General features: G+C 37.3%; 1 protein-coding gene across 2 annotated transcripts in view; it reads left to right on the top strand.

Annotated features, from left to right (window-relative positions):
• LOC109408491 (furin-like protease 2) overlaps positions 1-25142 on the top strand; it is a 1190934-nt gene that overhangs the window by 903535 nt on the left and 262257 nt on the right. The window contains exons 3-4 of one of the 2 annotated variants that reach the window (XM_062857325.1): positions 8770-8874; positions 23192-23383. In XM_062857325.1, the coding sequence (XP_062713309.1) occupies positions 8770-8874; positions 23192-23383 (297 nt within the window). The remainder of the gene's footprint in view (positions 1-8769; positions 8875-23191; positions 23384-25142) is intronic. The other variant, XM_062857326.1, reaches the window with a different exon arrangement.

Here is a 25142-nt window from a genome sequence, read left to right as displayed (position 1 = left end):
TTCCAATCGAAGCGATGGAAGAAAATGTTAATTTGTTTTTGCCGTCACATCAAGATGCGAAATTGATATGCTGGGAAATGTATCTGTTTTTGATGGAGAAACCGGAAATGTTGCGGAGGGTGGGATTGAAAGCAGAGAAAAAACTTTGGAAACATGAAACAAGATAACAGCACGAAATTGAACGTATTCATTTGGAGTGTAAACTTCGCTGACTTTTCATCTTTGAATTAAGTTGTCATTCTTGCAAGGTGTTGTGATTTTCTACCGATGTAGATGTCCCACGGAGGACAAAGCTTAGTAGTGAACGTTTTTAGTATATAGCAGTTTATAATAGTTGTGTTTTATCGCCATCTGACCTTATTCTATAAAAACACTTCACAAAACAAACTTTTTGCTAGAATCTAATTACAACAAAGAGTAGATGCTGTGCTGTTTTTGATATTGATTCTGAGAAGAATCCTCACAGGATTCTGAGAAGAATCCTGTCAGGATTCTGAGAAGAATCCTGTCTCAGGATTCTGAGAAGAATCCTCTCAGGATTCTGAGAAGAATCCTCTCAGGATTCTGAGAAGAATCCTCTCAGGATTCTGAGAAGAATCCTCTCAGGATTCTGAGAAGAATCCTCTCAGGATTCTGAGAAGAATCCTCTCAGGATTCTGAGAAGAATCCTCTCAGGATTCTGAGAAGAATCCTCTCAGGATTCTGAGAAGAATCCTCTCAGGATTCTGAGAAGAATCCTCTCAGGGTTCTGAGAAGAATCCTCTCAGGATTCTGAGAAGAATCCTCTCAGGATTCTGAGAAGAATCCTCTTAGGATTCTGAGAAGAATCCACTTAGGATTCTGAGAAGAATCCTCTCAGGATTCTGAGAAGAATCCTCTCAGGATTCTGAGAAGAATCCTCTCAGGATTCTGAGAAGAATCCTCTCAGGATTCTGAGAAGAATCCTCTCAGGATTCTGAGAAGAATCCTCTCTGCATTCTGAGAAGAATCCTCTCTGGATTCTGAGAAGAATCCTCTCTGGATTCTGAGAAGAATCCTCTCAGGATTCTGAGAAGAATCCTCTCAGGATTCTGAGAAGCTTCCTCTCAGGATTCTGAGAAGAATCCTCTCAGGATTCTGAGAAGAATCCTCTCAGGATTTTGAGAAGAATCCTCTCAGGATTCTGAGAAGAATCCTCTCAGGATTCTGAGAACAATCCTCTCAGTATTCTGAGAAGAATCCTCTCAGGATTCTGAAAAGAATCCTCTCAGGATTCTGAAAAGAATCCTCTCAGGATTCTGAGAAGAATCCTCTCAGGATTCTGAAAAGAATCCTCTCAGGATTCTGAAAAGAATCCTCTCAGGATTCTAAGAAGAATCCTCTCAGGATTCTGAAAAGAATCCTCTCAGGATTCTGAGAAGAATCCTCTCAGGATTCTGAGAAGAATCCTCTCAGGATTCTGAAAAGAATCCTCTCGGGATTCTGAGAAGAATCCTCTCAGGATTCTGAGGAGAATCCTCTCAGGAGGATTCTCCCGAGAATCCTGAGAGGATTCTAAAAGAATTCTGATAGGATTCTAAAAGAATCCTGAGAGGATTCTTCTCAGAATCCTGAAAGGATTCTCCTCAGAATCCTGAGAGGATTCTTCTCAGAATCCCGAGAGGATTCTTTTCAGAATCCCGAGAGGATTCTTCTCAGAATCCTGAGAGGATTGTTCTCAGAATCCTGAGAGGATTCTTCTCAAAATCCTGAGCGGATTCTTCTCAAAATCCTGAGAGGATTCTTCTCAGAATCCTTAGAGGATTCTTCTCAGAATCCTGAGAGGATTCTTCTCAAAATCCTGAGAGGAAGCTTCTCAGAATCCTGAGAGGATTCTTCTCAGAATCCTGAGAGGATTCTTCTCAGAATCCTGAGAGGATTCTTCTCAGAATCCTGAGAGGATTCTTCTCAGAATCCTGAGAGGATTCTTTTCAGAATCCTGAGAGATTTCTTCTCAGAATCCAGAGAGGATTCTTCTCAGAATCCAGAGAGGATTCTTCTCAGAATCCTGGGAGGATTCTTCTCAGAATCCTGGGAGGATTCTTCTCAGAATCCTGGGAGGATTCTTCTCAGAATCCTGGGAGGATTCTTCTCAGAATCCTGGGAGGATTCTTCTCAGAATCCTGGGAGGATTCTTCTCAGAATCCTGGGAGGATTCTTCTCAGAATCCTGATAGGATTCTTCTCAGAATCCTGATAGGATTCTTCTCAGAATCCTGAGAGGATTCTTCTCAGAATCCTGAGAGGATTCTTCTCAGAATCCTGAGAGGATTCTTCTCAGAATCCTGAGAGGATTCTTCTCAGAATCCTGAGAGGATTCTTCTCAGAATCCTGAGAGGATTCTTCTCAGAATCCTGAGAGGATTCTTCTCAGAATCCTGAGAGGATTCTTCTCAGAATCCTGAGAGGATTCTTTTCAGAATCCTGAGAGGATTCTTCTCAGAATCCTGAGAGGATTCTTCTCAGAATCCTGAGAGGATTCTTCTCAGAATCCTGAGAGGATTCTTCTCAGAATCCTGAGAGGATTCTTCTCAGAATCCTGAGAGGATTCTTCTCAGAATCCTGAGAGGATTCTTCTCAGAATCCTGAGAGGATTCTTCTCAGAATCCTGAGAGGATTCTTCTCAGAATCCTGAGAGGATTCTTCTCAGAATCCTGAGAGGATTCTTCTCAGAATCCTGAGAGGATTCTTCTCAGAATCCTGAGAGGATTCTTCTCAGAATCCTGAGAGGATTCTTCTCAGAATCCTGAGAGGATTCTTCTCAGAATCCTGAGAGGATTCTTCTCAGAATCCTGACAGGATTCTTCTCAGAATCCTGAGAGGATTCTTCTCAGAATCCTGACAAGATTCTTCTCAGAATCCCGAGAGGATTCTTCTCAGAATCCTGAGAGGATTCTTCTCAGAATCCTGAGAGGATTCTTCTCAGAATCCAGAGAGGATTCTTCTCAGAATCCTGGGAGGATTCTTCTCAGAATCCTGAGAGGATTCTTCTCAGAATCCTGACAGAATTCTTCTCAGCATCCTGAGAGGATTCTTCTCAGAATCCTGACAGAATTCTTCTCAGAATCCTGGGAGGATTCTTCTCAGAATCCTGGGAGGATTCTTCTCAGAATCCTGAGAGGATTCTTCTCAGAATCCCGATAGGATTCTTCTCAGAATCCTGAGAGGATTCTTCTCAGAATCCTGAGAGGATTCTTCTCAGAATCCTGATAGGATTCTTCTCAGAATCCTGAGAGGATTCTTCTCAGAATCCTGATAGGATTCTTCTTAGATTCCTGAGTGGCATCTTCTCAGAATCTTGAGAGGATTCTTCTCAGAATCCTAACAGGATTCTTCTCAGAATCCTGAGAGGATTCTTCTCAGAATCCAGAGAGGATTCTTCTCATAATCCTGAGAAGATTCTTCTCAGAATGCAGAGAGGATTCTTCTCAGAATCCTGAGAGGATTCTTCTCAGAATCCTGAGAGGATTCTTCTCAGAATCCTGAGAGGATTCTTCTCAGAATCCTGAGAGGATTCTTCTCAGAATCCTGATAGGATTCTTCTCAGATTCCTGAGAGGATTCTTCTCAGAATCCTAACAGGATTCTTCTCAGAATCCTAACAGGATTCTTCTCAGAATCCTGAGAGGATTCTTCTCAGAATCCTGAGAGGATTCTTCTCAGAATCCTGAGAGGATTCTTCTCAGAATCCTGAGAGGATTCTTCTCAGAATCCTGAAAGGATTCTTCTCAGAATCCTGAGAGGATTCTTCTCAGAATCCTGAGAGGATTCTTCTCAGAATCCTGAGAGGATTCTTCTCAGAATCCTGAGAGGATTCTTCTCAGAATCCTGAGAGGATTCTTCTCAGAATCCTGAGAGGATTCTTCTCAGAATCCTGAGAGGATTCTTCTCAGAATCCTGAGAGGATTCTTCTCAGAATCCTGATAGGATTCTTCTCAGATTCCTGAGAGGATTCTTCTCAGAATCCTAACAGGATTCTTCTCAGAATCCTGATAGGATTCTTCTCAGAATCCTGATAGGATTCTTCTCAGAATCCTGATAGGATTCTTCTCAGAATCCTGATAGGATTCTTCTCAGAATCCTGATAGGATTCTTCTCAGAATCCTGATAGGATTCTTCTCAGAATCCTGATAGGATTCTTCTCAGAATCCTGATAGGATTCTTCTCAGAATCCTGATAGGATTCTTCTCAGAATCCTGATAGGATTCTTCTCAGAATCCTGATAGGATTCTTCTCAGAATCCTGATAGGATTCTTCTCAGAATCCTGATAGGATTCTTCTCAGAATCGTGATAGAATTCTTCTCAGAATCCTGATAGGATTCTTCTCAAAATCCTGATAGGATTCTTCTCAGAACCCTGATAGGAGGCTTCTCAGAATCGTGAGAGGATTCTTCTCAGAATCCTGTGAGGATTCTTCTCAGAATCAATATCAAAAACAGCACGGCATCTACTCTTTGTTGTAATAAGATTCTAGCAAAAGTTTGTTGTGTGATGTGTTTTATAGAATAAGGTCAGATGGCGATAAAACACAACTATTATAAACTGCTATATACTAAAAACGTTCACTACTAAGCTTTGTCCTCGGTGGGACATCTACATCGGTAGAAAATCACAACACCTTGCAAGAATGACAACTTAATTCAAAGAGGAAAAGTCAGCAAAGTTTAGACTCCAAATCAATACGTTCAATTTTTTTTAGAATCCTCTCAGGATTCTCGGGAGAATCCTCTCAGGATTCTCGGGAGAATCCTCTCAGGATTCTCGGGAGAATCCTCTCAGGATTCTCGGGAGAATCCTCTCAGGATTCTCGGGAGAATCCTCTCAGGATTCTCGGGAGAATCCTCTCAGGATTCTCGGGAGAATCCTCTCAGGATTCTCGGGAGAATCCTCTCAGGATTCTCGGGAGAATCCTCTCAGGATTCTCGGGAGAATCCTCTCAGGATTCTCGGGAGAATCCTCTCAGGATTCTCGGGAGAACCCTCTCAGGATTCTCGGGAGAATCCTCTCAGGATTCTCGGGAGAATCCTCTCAGGATTCTCGGGAGAATCCTCTCAGGATTCTCGGGAGAATCCTCTCAGGATTCTCGGGAGAATCCTCTCAGGATTCTCGGGAGAATCCTCTCAGGATTCTCGGGAGAATCCTCTCAGGATTCTCGGGAGAATCCTCTCAGGATTCTCGGGAGAATCCTCTCAGGATTCTCGGGAGAATCCTCTCAGGATTCTCGGGAGAATCCTCTCAGGATTCTCGGGAGAATCCTCTCAGGATTCTCGGGAGAATCCTCTCAGGATTCTCGGGAGAATCCTCTCAGGATTCTCGGGAGAATCCTCTCAGGATTCTCGGGAGAATCCTCTCAGGATTCTCGGGAGAATCCTCTCAGGATTCTCGGGAGAATCCCTTCAGGATTCTCGGGAGAATCCTCTCAATAATATAATTCTGTCGTGAGTCCTTCAGCGATTTCATCCTGATTCTCATATGAATTTCTTTCGTTATTCCTTCAGAAATTCATCCCAGGATTTTTTTCAGAGTACTTTTTGTTATTCCACTCTGGTTTCCTCCAGGAAGCACTACCGAGATTGTTTCAAAATTTTTACAAAAATTCTTCACTAGATTTCTACAGAAATGCTATTATTAATTCTTTCAGTTAATGACTTTTCCCGAATTTCCTTCAAGGACTGCTGAAGAGATTCCTTCCGTCATTTTCCAGATATTTTTCCTGTAATTAATTTTGGAATTGCTCCAGATGATTCTTCCGCGATTTCTTCATTGACTTTTCTTTGATTTTGTTTAGGTGTTGAGCAAATAATGTATCATTTTAAAAATTAATTGTTCGGGAACATATTTATTACAGGTCTATCGTAGCAATATTTTTATAACGTTTATGAGTCCAGAATCATGAAGTGCAAAAGTATCTCACGTACCCTGTAGTCTTCATTTTGGAAGTGCATATTTTTTTTTATCTCTCAACCCTACGTATGTATATGCACCATGCTATGATATTAAACCTTGTACCTATTCGTCCTAGTGACACATCAAGAAAGAGGAAGACGGCGGCGTGGGGTTAGAGTAAGACCCTTGCAAAGTTTTGTGTAGAATTTTAAAAGGCATAACATCTTGTCAACAATTTGTAAGCTACCTCTGCTGCTGTTGCTGCTGCTCGAAAGCTATTTACGGAGACATCTTGTTCAGATTTCGTTTTAGCAACTTACCTGTTTGTCGTCGCAGAGGTGTAAGTTTTGCCCTCAATGAATGGGAAGGATGCGATTTCGGAATTCGTGTAAGAGTTTCTACCTGCTGCCACTTGTATGCAGCCAGCAGCAAGATATTTTCGTGGTGGTTTCTTGGGTGAATTCCTGTGTTTCTTCTTGATGTCGGATAGCTAAAATTGGTTGAACATTTTTCTTGGCATTGCATTGTTGGGTAATTGTTTAGCTTGAAAAGTTAAATTGCTACTTTCGGTCGTAGAAAGTAACATTTCTAACATTTGGTTGTCATGGAATAAGTATATTTTCTACAATCACGACACTTCGCAATCATAAACGACATATTAGTGTACTCGTGTCTATCAGACGAAAACTATACTTAGTGACAGGTCTATCTGCCTAAACAAAGCCCAAACCAACGTAATTTTATCTTCGCTTACCTCGTCAACCTCATGAAATCATATTACTAAGCCAAGATTAAAGCCTTCATAGATGTGAAGAAATTAGGCTTCATAGAACTTAGTTAAAACATAACGGCCATTATTTTGGGGGCAGAGGGTATAGGAAACTGCGACACCCCATGTAAAAACGCGACGAATAGCTGCAAATCCTTGGAAAATGGCGAATAATAATGCCGAATCGTCCCACACCTACAGGGGATAGACAAAATGATCGGGACAGGCAAAATTTTCACTTTTCAAAAAATGTTCAATTAGCTGTAACTTTTCGAAAAGTGCACCAAATATTTTCAATTCAAATTTCAACTGTAAGTTCTTCAACTAGCTGTGTATCAGTGGACAAAATTTGGAAAAGATCGGACAATTCTTCACGAAGTCATAAAGATTTTTTAAGAAGGTAAAATTATCCGATAGCCAACTTTGAGCTGTTATATCTCGGGATTCAATGAACCGTATGTAATGAAATTTTGATCATTTATGACTTATATAATGAGCTATGAAAAACCATTGACTTAACTTAATATTCTTAACACGGAAGAAAGTTATTACGATTAGATTATTTTTCTAATAAAACACCAAATTATCCAAAACATCAACATCGTTTCAGTTGTCGGGGCCCGTGGCGTAGTGGTCCACACGTTCGCTTCATAAGCGGATGGTCATGGGTTCGATCCCAGCCCCGACACTTGCAATTTTTCGTCAGTTGTTCTTCCCCCGAGAGTAGCTGACACCTGACCCTCTTCGGAGCATATGCTCTAACGGACCCGGAAACTTGGATATCGGCGAACCGCAACTCATAATGGACGACTCCCAATTGGACTGGAAAAGAAACAACAGCCACACATCAGTATCATCGTGCTCATCATTCTACTGTGGACAGGGTAGAAAAGTGAAAGCAGCACAAGACACCAGTTCGATATAGTTGAATTAGAATAGTATACATTTAGGCGCTGTACAATGTGTAAGTGCAGCGTCCAATTGGAATCGCTCACGAAGTGCCCTAGTGGACAAAGGAGCTGTAAATTAGGTTAAGTGATTAAGAATAAAAAAAAACATCGTTTCAAAATTCAAGATGCAAATTATAGTTCATTTAGTTCCCCTCTAATTGACTTATATATAAATGCGTTTTGAAGGAAAGTCACAACATAACCGCCAATAAATTGAAAAAGTAATGGGATGCATATTTAAAATAAACCCTTTTACTAAAAAATTGTGAAAAAAATAAAACCGCTATAACATTTTCGCTCGTTAAAAATTTCAAGTCAAGTTAAATGTTTTCCAGAGTTCATTATATAAGTCATGAATGGTCAAATTTTCATTGCAATCGGTTCTTTGAATCCGGAGATATAACAGCTCAAATTTGGCTATCGGATAATTTTATCTTTTTCAAAAATCTTTATGACTTCGTGAAGAATTGTCCGATCTTTTCCAAATTTTGTCCACTGATACACAACTAGTTGAAGAACTTACAGTAGAAATTTGAGAATATTTGATGCACTTTTCGAAAAGTTACAGCTAGTTGAACTTTTTTTGGAAAGTGAAAATTTTGCCTGTCCCGATCATTTTGTCTATCCCCTGTAGAACATCATCGAATTATCCTCAAACTGCTGCTTTGATTCGATTTTCGCATTTTATTATTCCACGCCATTTGGATCTTCCCTCGACAATTCTCGACAGGAAAAAAAGAATCACTGGATCTAATTCCGCGACATCTTCGCGGAAACATTGAATTCCCAACCAATAATGCAATGGATCCCCTCGCTTATTTCCAGTTCTCATTTACATAAAGATTAAATCCCCCTTTGGGTGGAAGCATCGCCACGATGGAAGCTTTTCCCCCTGCGTCCTGGTGTTCTGCTCCATTCAAGTAGATTTCCGGACAATCGCTATCGAGTTTCAATCAGGAAATTACGAATAATGAATAAAAAAACATCAGCTCTCCGGTTCGGCGTTCCGTTCCCGGAGAGGAACAAATTCTTATGACCACACCGCCCGGCACCACGACCGCTGTTGCAGGGCACCACCCGTTGGATTCACGCTCTCTAATTGATTTTTTTCCTCTCTCTCTCTGTTATCTTTTTATCTTCCCGTGCAGATCGGTCCACTGAAAGGATATTATTTATTTCACCATAGCCACGTTCGGAAGCGATCCCTAGATAGGAGCGAAGTTCACCACAGCGCACTCAACACCGAACCCGAGGTAAGTGTCCAGGGCTGGGATGGTGGATGGGAGGGAGGGTCGTTGTGTCGAACGGCATTTGGTCACATGACATTTCTACGGTCAATCGGATGGTGGTTTGTCAGAAGGTAATACGCGGTAGGGTAGATGTACCAGTAATGAAAATAATAGCTGTAGCTGCAATGTACACTCAAAAAGAGGTGCTAACTGCGAAATGTGCGAAAAGAAATTCACGTACGGTGGGAATCGAACCACCAACTCTCAGTTCGTTAGACAGACGCTTCTATTCCTTCAAGCTACGGAGACATTTGACTGCCTACGTCGCCTGAAAGGGATGAAGTGAACTTTATTCCACTACCGCACATGGTTTGTTTCTTTTACAATCCAAATCTCCATCGAATGAGATTAGATGAATATTTTACGTACATCCAGTGACGTCATCGTGGTTACTCCAAGTTACTCAAGTTACTCAAGAGCTCACACAACAAAAAATATTCGAAGTTTGAGCGCCCTTGCTAATGTAAAAAAAAATCATATGTATTTGTTTTCCATACCGGTAGGATAATAGCTTCTGCCTTGAATCGTAATGGAAATTTCTGCTCCTGAAGATAATTAAACTGATTGTTTTGCGTCCTCATATTAGAGTATTTCTATGTTTTTTAACCTCGTTCGAATCAAAAAATCTCTGTGATATTGGGCCTACATCTAGGGATTGTTTTAGAAATCCATCTAAAAAAGAAATTTTCTTCAGGGCTTTGTTTTGTTTCGTTTCTTTCTACAGAGATTTCTCCAGAAATTTATCGAAGGGCTCATTTAGAACGCCGTCCATGGATATTTTCAGAAATTACTCCATGGATTCCTGTAAAAATGCGCTTCATGTAGGTCTTCAGAATTTCTCCACCTTTTTCTTCAGAAAACACTAGTTTACAGCATTTTTGAACTCGGTAAGCTGATGATCGTTTTTGGTACAGAATCATGCCCTGAGTTCGAAAACGCATAGGAAAAAAAAATTACAGTAGAGCGGAAATTTTTTCGACTTTCCATACAAGGTTGATGATTTGAAATCAATTTTTGTTCTATTTTTAAGCAAAGTCGCTCACTTTGCACATCTCATTCTCCGTAATCAATGCTCTGATTGAGCTGAATTTTTTACTGTAACTCGCCTACATATAATATGTCAAATAAACATTGAGAAAGAGTTTTTAGATTGTTTTTTTTTTCTTATTGAAAAAAAGTGCATTTCTTCATATATTTTTGGAAATTTTGCTAAAATTTTAGGAGATCGTCCCCAAAACTGGCCATTATCTTGAATTTTATCAATCTGACGCAAAACCTGCATTCAGATGATCGAATAGTATTATATTCAGCTTTTAATTTATGGAAAAAGAATTAAAATTGGTTGAACAAAAAGCAAGATATTTGAATTCTATTAAATTTAAAATTTAAAAAAAAAACTCGATATTGAATTAAAATTCAAAAACTGTTCTACTTAAAAAGTTTTTAAGCACGGTTTCAAAATCAACGCTAAATTATGCTTCAAAAATTTTGGTCGTTGACAGAAGTTTACGACTTTCGTTTAATTTTGTAAACTAGTGAAATCTATCAGGAAATTTGAAAGAAATTCTGCCAGAAATTCTATCAGAGAGATTTTTCAGAGAATTCTTCCAGGGATTTCTTCAGGATATCATGGATGCTTCAAGAATTTCTCAAAAATTGTCTAGAGATTACCCCGGAAGTTAATTTAAGAACTCTTTCTTGAAAACTTTCCTGGATTCCTTCCGAAATTGTTTCATATAATCCTTTCGATATTTAGAAAATTGACCAGAATTTCTATTCAAGAAGTCTTCCAAGATTTCTTTGTGAAATATCTTTACGAACAGATCAGATCAACTGGAAATGTTTTAAGATATTCCTTAAGAAAATCAAATATCAATGCATATACGCGTATTTCGAATATCACTTGTAATCTTCCTTAGTATCAGTTATACACAAAAGGTACAAAACTAATTATATACATTCAATTATATGTGTTGAGATTTTTTGTCCAGAAACTTTTTCATCGGTTTCTCAACAATTTCCTCCAAGGATTCTTTTGCAATTGTTTCCAGTGCTTCCTCCAAATATTCCCTCAGAAATGTTTCTAAAATTTCTCTTAGAATTCTTAAAAAAAATCCATGAAGGAGCCCACTCCACCAGGGATTACTTAAGAAATTCTTCTGGGGATTCGTTTATGAAATTCTTCCAGAATTTCTCCTGGGATTTCTTCAGAGTTTTTTTTCAGGGGTTGCTTAAGAAATTGTTTCCAATATTCTTTTATAAATTCTTCCAATGTTTTTTTTTTTTTCGAAAATCTTTCAGAGGTTCCTTAAGAAATTCCAGCAGTTATGAGTGCAGGGATTGCTCTCTGAATTGTTCTCGCAGGAATATGTCCACGATTTTCTTCGGGGATAGCTCAAGAAAATCCTGCATGGATTCACCGAAAATTTCTGCAGAAATGCCCTTAGGGAATATTTCAGAAATTTGTGCTCGGATTCCTTCTGAAATTCCTTCAAAAATGTCTCCAGAGTGGTTTGCAGAATTGTAGGGATTTCCTCAGAAATTTCAGCAAGTGACTTCTTCAAAAGTCTTTCCATGGAATTTTTCGGACATTTCTTTAAAAAGTGATTCTTTCGGAAATTCTTCCAATATTTTTGGGAAATTCCTCCAGAAATCCCTACTAGAGTTGTTTTTGGAAATTGCTCCTACGTTTCCATAAGAAATATCTTCTGGGACTTATTCAGAGATTTCTGCAGTAATTACTTCAGATATTCCTCATGCTCATAGGTTTTCCCAGGAATTGCACAAGATTACTTGGAATGTCTTTGAAAGTAATTTTTAAGAATATGTGTACTTGGAGAATTGTCTCTTATAAACGTCTGGTGTTACCTGCGGGCATTCCTAAGAGCATTTTATTCCTGGCGGGTTTCATGGTCAATACCCAAGTTTTTAGTCAAATAGGCTAGAAGAGGTTCTTAAAACCATCACAAAACTCAAATAAAAGGCGTAAGGTTTTATGACTGTTGTCAAAACCTCTACAAGATTAATTGGTCTGAAAAATGTTACTTGGGTAATCCCGAACGCAATTACTGATGTTATCTCTAGAGGAATGCCTGGATGTATGCCTGGAATAATTCCTTATGGAATTTCTGTATATACCTCCTCAATTATTTAAAAAAATATCATGAAAACCTTCTGGAGTAAATTCAAGAAAACATTTCTTGAATAATTTCTGGAGGGATTCCTTAAGCATTTTTGAATTCTTGGAAAATCTACCAGAAATACATCTGGGAGAATTCTTAGAAGAATTTCTTAGATAACTTCTTATGGGATTCATGCAAAAACATCTTTGAAACACTGGAGAAATTCACGAAGAAAATACTTCAGAAACAAAAAAAGTCTTCGAGAACTTCTTTAGAGAGTTACTGAAGAAATTTCTAAAAAAAAATGTATTTTTTGAGAAATTTTGTAAGATTACCTGGTAAAACTGGAGAACTCTCTGTAGGTATTGATAAAATATTTTTTTGAAAAATTCCTTGATAAATGCCAACTAATAGATTCTTAAGTAGTGTATGCGGGAATTTCCGAGAAAATATTTGGGAAAATTCTTGAATCATTTTCAGGAAAAATAAAAAAAAAATCCAAAAGAAAGGTTTAGTGTATTTTAAGTCATCCGTGGACAAACTTCCAGAAAACTTTCTTGAGAAATTTTAGATGAAGTTATAATTGAATGCTTGAGAGAAACCTTCAATTCATGGAGTACTTCATGTTGGAAACTTTATAGAATTTTCAACAATATTTTCCGAAAGACTTTCCACTAAAATTTCTGAATTTCTGAAGGAAACCCAAGATGAACATCTGAAAAAATCTCTGGAAGAATGTCCAAATCTCCGCAAAAAAAAAACAAAATTTCCTGGAATTGCATCTGTTGAAAAAATCTATAAAGCAATTTCTGGTGGAACCCCTGTATAATAGCTCGAAGAAATTTCTATATTTAAAAAAGCTGGAGAAATCCCAAAGAAAAACTTCGGGGAAAAATGCGATAGTGCAAGAGTTTCAAGGAATTAAATGAGGCATTCCTGAAAAAATCTCTGGAGGAATCTCAAAGACATACATGGACAGGAATGCATTCTAAAGGAATACTTGAAGGAATCTTTTGAGAAATTTTTCTATCATTCTAGGAAATCTTTCAAAAATATCTTCCTATAAAATATATTATTTGTGCTTCCAAACGTTTTCAAAATAATTTCTCCCGAATATATGAAAATTGCCTACGATTTATTCACCTTCATGAGTTTTTATTTTATTTTTTGGCTTCTCCCTAGAAATCCCCCGAATAAAGGAAATACTTTCAGATTTAAGAGATTTTTTTCAGAAAATGTCCCGGACACTCTTCAGATTTTTTTTTCAAGGATCACCCCACTTATTACTAATGCTTCTTTTCTACGGGACCTTAAAACAAATCAAATTTCCATTTGGAAATATTCTCAAGAAATTTCTTCAGTTTTTTTACAGTGATCAATTCAGATCTTTCTCTAGCTGTTCCTCCAAAATGTCCCAAAACATTAATTTAGAAAATTTTGCACGGATTGCAATTCTTCAGAAATCTTTTAGCAATTCCTTCAGAAATCATTTGAGAATAGGATTTATTCAGAAATGAATTCTTGCAAAAATCCTTGCAAAAAATCCTTTTGCGATTGCTGCAGAAAGTCTTCCATGGATTTTTAGGAAATTCTGCCAGGAATGCCATCGGAGATTTGTCTGAGAATAACTTCAGGAATTCTTTCATATTTTTTAACATAGTGTGCATGAAATTTTTTCTACAATTTTCTAGAAGTTAAATAGGGGCTTCTATAAATATCTTTCTTTAGACTTTTTCCGAAATTTCCACGAATTCCTTTTGAAAGGTCGTTTAAAAAATCTTCCATGAATTGCTTCGGAAATTCCTCAAGAATTTCCTTCAGAATTTCTTTAATAATTGAGGGGATTTCTTCAAAAATTGGGCGGAAAATCATTCGTGGGTTTCCTCAAAAATTCCTCCATAGATGGCATCTCTGAAAAAAAAAAACACCTACGGATTCCTTCAAAGATTCTCTCAGGAGTTTCTGTTTAAATTCCGCCAAAAATTACTCAATGGATTTTTAAGAAAATCTTCCACAGACTTCTTCAGAAACTCTTCCAAAGTTTCCATTAGAAAACTTCTTCCAGGGATTTATAAAGTAATTTCTCCAGAACTTTTTTCAGATATTTGGGGCCGTTCATAAACCACGTAGACTTTTTGGGGGGAGGGGGGGTCTAGCCAAAGTCTACGCTCCATACAAATTTCATTTTTTTTGTATGGACAAAAGTCTACGAGGGGGGAGGGGGGGGTCTGAGATGGCCAAGTTTTGGTCTACGTGGTTTATGAACAGCCCCTTTTCTCTAGAATTTTTCCAGAAACTCCTCCAAGAGTTCTTTTAAGAAGATTTCTATGGATTCTCTTTGAATTTCTCCCCAATTTTTTTAAGGAATTTATTCAAAAATATATCCTATGGACTTATACATGAATTCCTTTTAGAAATACTTCAAGAGTTTTTTTTATTTTTCAAGAAATTCGTATCTTATTATCTCTCTTATTATCTTAAGTGATTTTCAAGTATTTCTACAGGAAATCCTTCAGAAATATCAAAAAATTCGCCCACAGATTTCTACTGGTTTTTGGAAGATTTCTCCACGAATTCTCATTCTTAATTCTTTCAGGGACAAAAATACCTCAAGAGATTTCTTCAGGATTTTACGGATTTCTCCAGAACTTTCATAAAGGGCTTATTTCAATCCTTCAGACATTCCAGAGAAAATTCTTCCAAGTTTTCTTCCAAGATATCATTGAGAAATTTCTTCTGGATTAAGACATTTCTCCAGGGACTTATTCGGAAGTTCTTTCAGAACTTGCACAAACAATAACTGACATAAATAATGAACAAATCCGTAAATGGTTTTCTAAAAAAAATCCCGTTGGATTGTCTGAAGGAATCCCATAAAAAGACTTTTGGTTATAGTATTGGAGATTCCTTGACGAAATTACAAAAAAAAAGATGGAGATATTCCATTATAAAAATCCTTCAGAATTCATCAATAAGTCCTCAAAAAAAGCTATGGGTTTCCTCAGGAATCCCTCCGTATATCTATCTTCTAAATATATAAAAATGCAGTGGCATATGTGGGACCGCACATTACTTGCGAACGGAAGGTCCGATTTTGATCGTCTTGGTTTTGTTTTGCTAGTTTTCACCCAAGGACGGTTTATGAGGCAAAAAACATGGAAAAATTGAGAGTTTTTGAAAATCGATCTTCCATACGTTTTGTGACCGGGGACTTAGTCTTGGATAGAAACTAGAAACGTCAAAAAACGCAGTAGGCAAGACAAAGTTTGCCGGGTACAGCCAGTACTTGCATAAATTCGTACGAGAATTCTTAATGGAAATCACCCACGGATTACTTCAGAAATGCTTTCAGCGATTTATCTTAAGAATCAAGAATTCAGGACTCAATCAAAAACTTCTCAAAGGATTTCTTTAGAAAATCTTCTACTGGCTCCTTCAGAAACTCTTCCAAAGTTTTCATCAGAAAAATTCTGCCTGGGATTTCTAAAGAAATATCTCCAGAAATTGTTTCTAGAATTTTCCCAGAAATTCATCCAAGAATTCTTTTAGGATCTAAAATAATAAGGAACAGATCCATACCTTTTGAAACTCCGCCAGGAAATAACATGATGCAGGAATTCCTCCAGAGATTCTTGCATTATCACTTTCAGTGTTTCAAGCATGATTTCCTCCAGAGATTCCTGCGGGTGTTCAAATAGAGATTTCTTCAATATTTCCAACAAATATTCCTTCATGAATTTCCTAGAAATATCTCTGGCATATCCTCTTAGGACAACATTTACAATTTCTTCACGATTTTTTTTTTATTTTTTCAGAAATATTTTCTAGGAATTTCTACATGCATTCCTTTAAGCGTTTTTGTGGGGCTTTTTGATAAAAGTCTTATCCACGTGTTTCTCTAAATATTTCTACAGGAATTCCTTTCAAATACCAAATATAGGTCCACAGATTGCTCGTGGATTACTTTCAGAAAATCTTCAAATCAAACGATCTGTAAGATTTCTTCATGAATTCTTCTGATAATGCTTCAGAGACCCCTTTCAAAAATACCTCAAGTGACTTCTTCAGAATTTTAAGGATTTCCTTAGAACTTTCAGCATGGGCTTACTGCCTTTTTAGACTTTTTTTTTCTATTTTTTTTTTAATCCTACAAAGATTCCATAGAAAATTCTTCCAAGGATTTTTCCAAGAATTCCTTGAAATTTCTTAAGGTTCGGTCATTCCTCCAGGGAGTTTTTCGAAAGTTCGTTTAAAAATTTCACGAACAATAACTTGAACGAATCTATAAAGGAATTAAAAAAACAATACGAGGATTGTCTGAAGAAATCTCATTATAAAATATGGTGGTAATTTTGAAGATTTCTTGAAGAAATTCTTGAAAAATTTCTGGAAAGATTATATTACAAAAAATTCTGTCGCAATTTCTGAAGTTTTATCTGGATGAATTACTGGATCGATGCCAATTGCTGAATCATAATTTCTTCAAATACTTCTCTAGTAAAAGTTCTATGGTTTTCCTCAAGAGTTCCTCCATAGATTTATTCATGAATCCGTACGATGTAATACTTAACGGAAATCACCCATGAATTCCTTAAGAAATGTATTCAGGGTTTTCTTCTAAAAATCAAAAGTTCGGGATTCCGCCAAAATTCCATTAGAAAATCTTCCACAGACTCCTTCAGAAAATCTTCCAAACTTTCTATTAGAATTTTTTTGCCAAGGATTCCTCAAGAAAATTCTTAAAATATTCCCTCAAGAACTTTTCCAGATAATCCTCCAAGAATTATTTTAAGAAGATTTCTATGGAAGTGTCACCGACAGGAAATAATATTCTTCCAAGCGTTCCTCCAAGAATTCGAAGTGCGAAATTCCTTTAGGATTCAGATATTTGTCCAGGAATTTGTTCAGAATTTCTCTCGAAAATTGTTCAAAAATTAACTAACAAGATTCTTGAAAAAATCCATGAAGGAGTTTCAAAATAAAAATCCCCAGAGGATTGTCTAATGGAACCACATTTGGAAATTCCTTGACGGAATTCTTGAAAATTTTCTGAAGAGATTTCATTACGAAAATTCTTGTAGCAATTTCTGAAGTTATCTCTGGAGGAATTCCTGAATTTATGTCAGGAGGGATAACTGGAGAAATTCATGAAGAAATCCCTTGAACATGTCTGCAGAAAATCGAGTCGAAATTTTATACAAAGATACTGGTAAAACTCTTGAAGGAATCCTTCAATAAATATCTAAGGGATCCCTGGAAGGGTTTCCATAGGCAGACCCGTGCACAGAAGTGGCGCCAAGGGAGGGGTTTTTCCCAATTTCAGCAAAAGGCGGAGGGGCGCCTAGTGTATGAAGTGTTGATAATGGGGAGGGTTTAACCCCCAAAACCCCCCCCTTGTGCACGGGCTTGTCCATAGGGATCTCTAGGAGAATTCCTGGAGACTCCTTTGAAACAATTCTAAGAAGACTTTTTATCCAAATTTCGCAGAGATTAGTACACTAAAGTTCCTGAAGTACGCCAGGAGAAATGATTGAAGGAAGTCAAAATATCATTAAAGAATTCTTTAAAGAACCACAAAAGAAATTTCTTAAAAAAAGTTTTGCAATGAATTTTTGAAAAAAAAAAAACAGAAAGAACTTGAGAACAGATATTGATTACCGAATTTGTTAAACAATTTTTTGAAATATGCTAAGGTTTAAACTTGGAAATACCGTCAAGGCGCCATTCACCGTAGGGGCTCCATTCACCGTGTGCCTTCGAATATTTTTTCATTATTTCCATATTATGATTGAATGATATGACAATTTCCCTTCAATTTCACCAATACAACACTAATGTATTGTTACCATGTCAAAACGCTCATTAGAAACATTTAAAAGTATCATTTTGACACTAAAGTGTGTTTACAAGAAGCGGGTTTCTGCTCGTTCACTGCATTCATAGTGAAAAAACGAAAACTGCACTAAGGTGATTTAAGCGATAAACTAAATGTAGTAACGTTTTTATTCCACCAAGAAGCAATTAAATTCGCATTGCATTACCGAAGTAAGTTTAACAAGAAAGTACGATTACTCGTACTTTTTAATTGAAACAAAAAGGCACGGTAAATGGGTACCCTAAAAATCAATGGTCTCCATTCACCGTGCCCCATATTGTCCCATATATCTAGAAAAAATCGAAAATTTGAACATTCGTTTTTCTTATAAAATCTTGCAAGTTATTGCTTGAAATGAATTTAAACGAAGAAAATTCCCTTGACTGGGTTGTTTTGATCATTTTTAAACAAAGTAAAATAAAATTTCTTATACACGGTGAATGGGTCCCTACTACCACGGTGAATGGTGACCTACCACGGAATTAGGCGACCCTACTACCCTTTACTAATTGTACTATATCACCAAATTTTGTGAAAAATTTTCTACTTCTGTGGATATTTCTTTAATTTTAACCTATAATGAAGGCAATTAAAAGCGGCACCAACAATGTTTATAAGACTGGTGTCAAATGACAGCCCTTATTTGCCCGAATCCTCTTAGATCCACGGTGAATGGTGCCTTGACGGTAATTTATTGACGAATTGCTTAAGAACTTTTTGAAAAAAAAACTGAAGCCTCTCCGGAAAATATCTGGAAGAATCTCTGCAGAAAGATCTGATCAAATCTCAAGCAATATCTGAAGGAATACTTGGAGAATTTTCTGGAGAAACCCCCAGAATAAAATGCAGAAGAATCTCTTGAGAATTATTTCCTAAAATACCTCCTAGAATCTCTGAACATATGAAGCAATACCTGAAGAAACCTTTCGTGAAATTCATACCACGATTTTCAAAAAAGTTTCTAGAAAGAATCTCCGCTTCTAAAGAAAACACCTAGAGGAATTTCTAACGAAATTCCTTAATCGATGTGAAAAACCTCCTGAAATTGCATCTTTTAAAGGAATCTTAGCGGGAAATTCTAAAGGACAACTCCTGGAGAAAATTCTGAGTGGAAGAATTCCTTCAAATATGTTTCAAGAAATACATGAAGGAATACACGAACTTCTGTATCAATCCTTCAAGAAATCTCCTAACCCAGGAGGATTTCCTGAAAAAAAAAACCTTTCAAGATAAATCTCTTGAGAAATTTATTGAAAAACTCTTGAAGAAAACCCAAGGACCGGAACAGAACAAACTCCAACCTAATATTACGTCCATCATTAGTGTTGACGTTAATTAGACGTGAAAAATACTAGTACTTACCTTTTTCCGTCAAAATGGAAATACTGGATGCCAATTTCCTTCTCCACGTGTTCAACACTGATAAACCTACATTAAATAACCCATTAATTGGGGTTTTTGTTGTTCAGGACATCGGTAGACATAAAGATTGGGAAAACACAGTTTGAGGAAAAATGAAATCCATAAACCAAGTTTTTAGATATTTTCTAAGATGATACAAAACTGTTTTGAAAATTGGTAACTCTGTTCATTCAAGTAGAGCCAAATTTGACTCCATATGTTGGATACACTGGATGTCAACAAATTCAAATGGTCAGAGAATTTCACATTGATATCATACCCAGCATGCCATTCTTAAATTGAAGTATACGATTTTAAAAGCTGGCAACACTGCTGATTTTGGTAAAGAAATGATGAAATACAATCTGTAGACTTCTACCATTACTTTGGTTTGTATCTGTTATTGGTACAACCACCCTACCCATCCGATGTCCGTTTGGTGGAATTCCATTCGATGGAATGGTTTTTCCAGTCACCGCTATCACACCAAGCTGAATTAAAAAAAAAACGCGCGTTTCTCTTTTATGCTTTATTTTGTTTGCCCATCGCTTGAAAAGCGCTCTCGAATCCCATTGAGATGAATGAAATTATCTTGATGGGAACCGATCGCAGCTGTCCACCAGTTGTTTTTCCATTGGCCAGAGAGGCTGCCAACCCGAGCAGAGGGGAATATCAAATTAATAACTACGAAATCACAAAACCTGTTTTTATATCTTGTTTTGTTATTATTGAATTATCAAGGCATTACGTTTCCATAACATGTTTTGTTGGACAATCTTATTTTGTTATGACCAAGCAATTGGTATGCAGCCCTTAAATAACATTTCAATATTACATTCTGTTGTGGAACAAGTTTGGTTATTATTGTATTATTAAGAGTGCACAAATACTTTATGGTATTGCTATCTAAACTAAAACAAATTTTGAAACAAAACCTACGTCATTCTACAACGTTATTTACAGCATTTGAGGGAAAGCAACTGCATATTCACTCATCAATTTGTCTTCCTCTTCCATTTATCATTACATCCAAACTGAGACAAAGTGCATGCCCCATATCACTAGCTAATATTCCGTGGGAAAAAGTTTGCATAATGCACCAGAAAAACTGTTTAACGATTTTTTGAAAAGTGCGCAAAGTTAGGCCCTAGGTGCGCAAAGTATGGTACGCTTACGGTATCACATGTGATAAGAGGTGTGGTATATTACGTAACATGGAGGTGCTGTAATGTGTACAAAACAAAGTCCCTGCTGGGCGGCGCGAGGTTTAGCTAAATTTCTGAAATTGACTGAGTTGGTGAAAAACTTCAAAGCTCATTTACTCGAAAGTGGGTTTTTGTAACTTACACCCCTTTGCTTCTAAGCTCCTCTATTCTAATATCGGCGTTGTTGGAGTTAGCGTATTGAAAAGATATGGTCTCTCGTGAAACATGCTTCGTAATAACACTGTTGAAAACGCTTTGACATCCACGTGCAGCACAACAGAACATGTGCTCGATGAACAAATTGAGATTTGAATTATGAAAATGCTACGGTCAACCTTGGCTTGGTCAGCCAAAGCAAAATCAAGAAATTGACATTTATGCTTCGTAATGATTACTTTGAAGTCAATACTTTGGGCCTAGGCTGGGCAGATATGCTATTGGTGATTTGATGGTGCATGAAGAAGAAGAAGAACGATGGTGTTTTGAAAAATCCTATCCCTACCACACAGGAGATGATTTTAAAATGCCTCTATAAAATCTAAAACAAAATCTAATTAAAAACGTTTTGATGTACAGTGTAAGACTTTGGACGGACTACATATTGAACGTATAAATTTAAATTGACCATTTTTTTTTTCTTGGTAAGGTACTTAATTTGTACCAATCACCAATTGGGTATTTAAATTAAGAATAATATATTGATTTTTTGATTTTATTCGAAAGAGCGCCTTTTTTTAAGCCAGTATGATTTTTTTCAGATTTTTAAAACTTTATTTTGATACCTAAATTCAATTACAAAAAGATTTTTTAAAATCACCTTTTGACAGCTGGGCAACTACTTGACAGCTCCACCCAGTACGAAATGCGTCAAAAGCGGAGAAAATTTATCGCAGATATAACCATTATATAGTTTACCTTCTTTATTTTATTGTCTGCTGTTTCATATTACGAAGTAAAAAATAAAGGCATTGCAACTTCTAGAAATTTCATCAGACTCTTCCGTATTTTTTATTTTATTCATTGCTATAATTTGAGTTTTGGGTAAATATAGCATCATAGCTATTGATATGTTTATCTTTGTATTAATTTCCTTCTTTCAATATCCCAGTCCCGTTACGGTGCCAAATTCCTATCACTTTTCTACGATTCCCAATTCTTATAGGTTAAGTAAAATTGTTGCTTCAAAAAGTGATACATCTGCAAATGAGTTTTTTTTATCTCAAAATTGAGTAAACTTAGTTGAATTTATATGTCATTTTAACAGTACTGCTATTCTAACCTCTAATTATAACGTCAAAAAGTACCGAACAGACTATGTATTACGAAGTGATGAATGTTAGTGAGAGTGGAGATAGCAAATATGGTACCTACTAAATAATTCTAATCAATAAAAATGTCAACTATACAGACAATTCTGCTCAATTGATGATTGCATTTGTCTATTATAACTTTTTTCTTTCGATCTATTATTATTCGATCATATATTGTTTGACATTATGTCATAAATATCGTTTTTCATTACTAAAAATAATCTAAAACAGAATAAAACTAAACAGCATCTGCAGAAGTAATCATATCGGCATATGATATAATTACCTTTTACCTTCGTTCACGTAGGTACGTGTATAATCGCCGTTCTCACAACGCGAACAAAACAAAAAATAAAAAATAAATCATCTCCGTCTGGAAAGAATTTTTGTCGCCGCCAAAATGCACCCCATGACGAAGCTCAATCATAAATAGTCGACTAGCAACTTTTTCGTCGTTCTCTTTGTTCCGAAACAGACGACGACGGGCCATGCGAACGCCAGCACTGTTATTAGTGTTTCAGTGCGCATGTCTGCGCACCGCGATAGCGCTGATGGTAAGAGAGAGAGGTTCATTGTTTGATCTTGCATTCAAATCTCTGTCTATTTTTGTCCTGCGACTGACAAACAAGAGATGGGGGAATAGGGAAACTGGCAATACGTAGAACCAGTAAAGCTTCTTTCGTCCCTCACTTCAAGTGCTGTGATAGCCTCATTGGTAAAGGCGACTGAAAATTTACGATGGCAGGATTGGTGGTTCAAATCCCGTCCATGTTTGTAAGTTTTATCATGAACTCGAAAGTTTTTTTTATGTGACCTATCATTTTCTAAAAATAGAATAACACACTCAAAATAATTACCCAAAAATGAGTAAAAAAGTTAGTTTTTACCCTAATTTTGCTTTCGGAATGTTATCAATAACTCTTTAATATCAAAATTTGTTATTGAAATATTTCCCAAATTCACTGTTATTAAGTTGTTATTGCCACTAACAAAACATGTCATTAAATTGATTTTTCAGGAACAAATTTTTGTTATGTGACTTGTTATTTTGCCGCTTATGACAGACAAGTTTATAACTCAATATGTTATGTTAATAACATAAAAATTACTAATTCCATTATGCAGTTATTTTGCCAAAATAACGCATTTTGTTATGCTGTTGTTATTCTCTTCTGCTCGGGAACCAGCCAACGCCAGCGCCAACGCCTGCGGTGAAGGTGACATTATTTTCTTCGTTTGTCCCAGCGGCCCTCGCCTTGCTGCAATAACACTTCCCGAGAAAGCGGGGTTGTTTTTTCAACATCGACGCCATCGCCACAGCCATCGTGAGAAGTTCTAACGAAGTGTTTGCCCTTTTTTCGTTCGCAGGTTCGGTGGATGCAGCAACAGCACGAGAAAGTTCGCCGAAAGCGTGACTATTCGACGTTCGATCAGGATTTTGTGCGTTTCCCGGATCCGCGCTCGATTGCACCCGGAAGTCGGGTCAACTACCGGGACACCGGATCGCACAACATCTTCCCGGATCCGCTCTTCAAGGAGCAATGGTACCTGGTGAGTAGAGTATGTGTTGGCCCTCTTTTCTACTGTCTCCTATGTTTGATTCTGGATTGGAGCTGATGGCGCTTGGTTGAGGACTCCGGGAAAAGCCCGGCGAAGACTAGGCTTCTTTCTGCTTACGTAGATAGTGCTTTAAATATTAAAGTTTTCCAGGTATGGAATGTTTGTATGATATTGACTTCCCATTTTGCTTGAACTTTTAGCTGAACTTACTTACTTCAACATTTCTACATATCCTACACGGTCGATCGAACAAAATTTTATATTTATAGACAAACTCAGAAGAAAATACCAACGACCAAAGGGACGCAAAACCCGTTCAAGCGAACCGAGACTCTTCTGTGAACAATAATGAAACGCAGTAATAATGCCATCAACAACTTCTCTCGCACAGAGGGCTCCAAGGATTAACCCATGTTTACCGAATATATCATACTTGGTCGATCAATATCGGACCTTTCCGATACCAGCCATCAGCAGCAGCGTCAAAGACATCCGAACCGACGATGGACCGAAAGGTTATTGGAGTGGAATTTATGCTTTTTCCGCATTGGGTAGTACCTTATAGTGTCTTTGCCTTCGTTCGGGCTTTCTTAAGATGTTATTGGACGTCGGCGAAAATAGACCGGCCTGGGATATAAAAATAGGAAATGGTCCTCAGTGGCGAAAGGGATGACGGGCATGTTATAAACTGTTATGCTTTGAAGATTGGCGGCAAACTTCAAGAAAATTTAATCTGCTTTAATTTGCTTGATCCGGTACATGTATTAAAGCACTTGGGATATACAGAACTACATACTTTCGTTTCCATTTGGCAATCCAATTTCGTTTTATAAATGCAGCGTAGGCGGGCAAGCATCATGATAACCGTCGATTAAATTTAGTACATTTTTCGACTCCCACCAATTAGGATCCTTCATACAAAAGAAAAATCCACTTATAAATTTCTAGATTTTGGTCAGGAGCAATATAAACTGCATAGAGAACCAATGAATAAGGCTTGGGACTAACTAAGCATTCTCAATGTACATAGTTTAAGAACTCCCAACCATAGGCGACTTCGCCCTTACGACCATCGAAGATGGCAACACTAGCGTGCGCAGGGTTCTTGCTTAAGGGGCCCAGTCAACACACGATCGCATATGATGTTGAATAGGATGCTAAAGTGGAGGCGATATGCGTACACTTAACACGTGGTTAAATGGAAGAATGTACGCATATGGCCTCCACTTTAGCGTCCTATTCATCATCATGATGGTTTCAAGGCAAAGCGAAACTTTAATATAATGTCATTATCTTGACTCTTAAAAAAATATATAAACGTATCAAATACAATGGAAAAAGCGAGAAAATTGCCCACTTGTGAAAGAATTTTGGTCTTGGGCAATTGGTGATGCTAGAATTGAAGAATTCCTCGAAGAATTCCGCGAGGAATTTAACCAGGGAATACCCCACGGATTCCTCCAGGAATTTCTCCAGGATTTTTTCCAGGAATTTCTCCAGGTAGACTCCATAGATTGAGTCAGAGTGCCTAGATAGAAAATTTCGATCGAAGTCCTTATTGTAATCTACAGAGATTCTTCCAAGGATTCGTGCATGAATTCCTCTAGGAATTCCTCCAAAAGTTCTTCCAGGAATTCCTCCAGAAATTCCTTCAAGATGCCTCCATGGATTTTTTCCATGAATTCCTCCACGGATTTCTCCAGAAAATCCTAAAGGAATTTCTCCCGGAACTCTACCTGGAATTCCTCCAGGAATTCGA

The sequence above is a fragment of the Aedes albopictus genome, chromosome 3, assembly GCF_035046485.1.
Source record: "Aedes albopictus strain Foshan chromosome 3, AalbF5, whole genome shotgun sequence".
Taxonomy (NCBI): Eukaryota; Metazoa; Arthropoda; class Insecta; order Diptera; family Culicidae; genus Aedes; species Aedes albopictus.
Note: the sequence above shows the minus strand (reverse complement) of the source record. Positions and strands in the feature narration are given on the sequence as shown.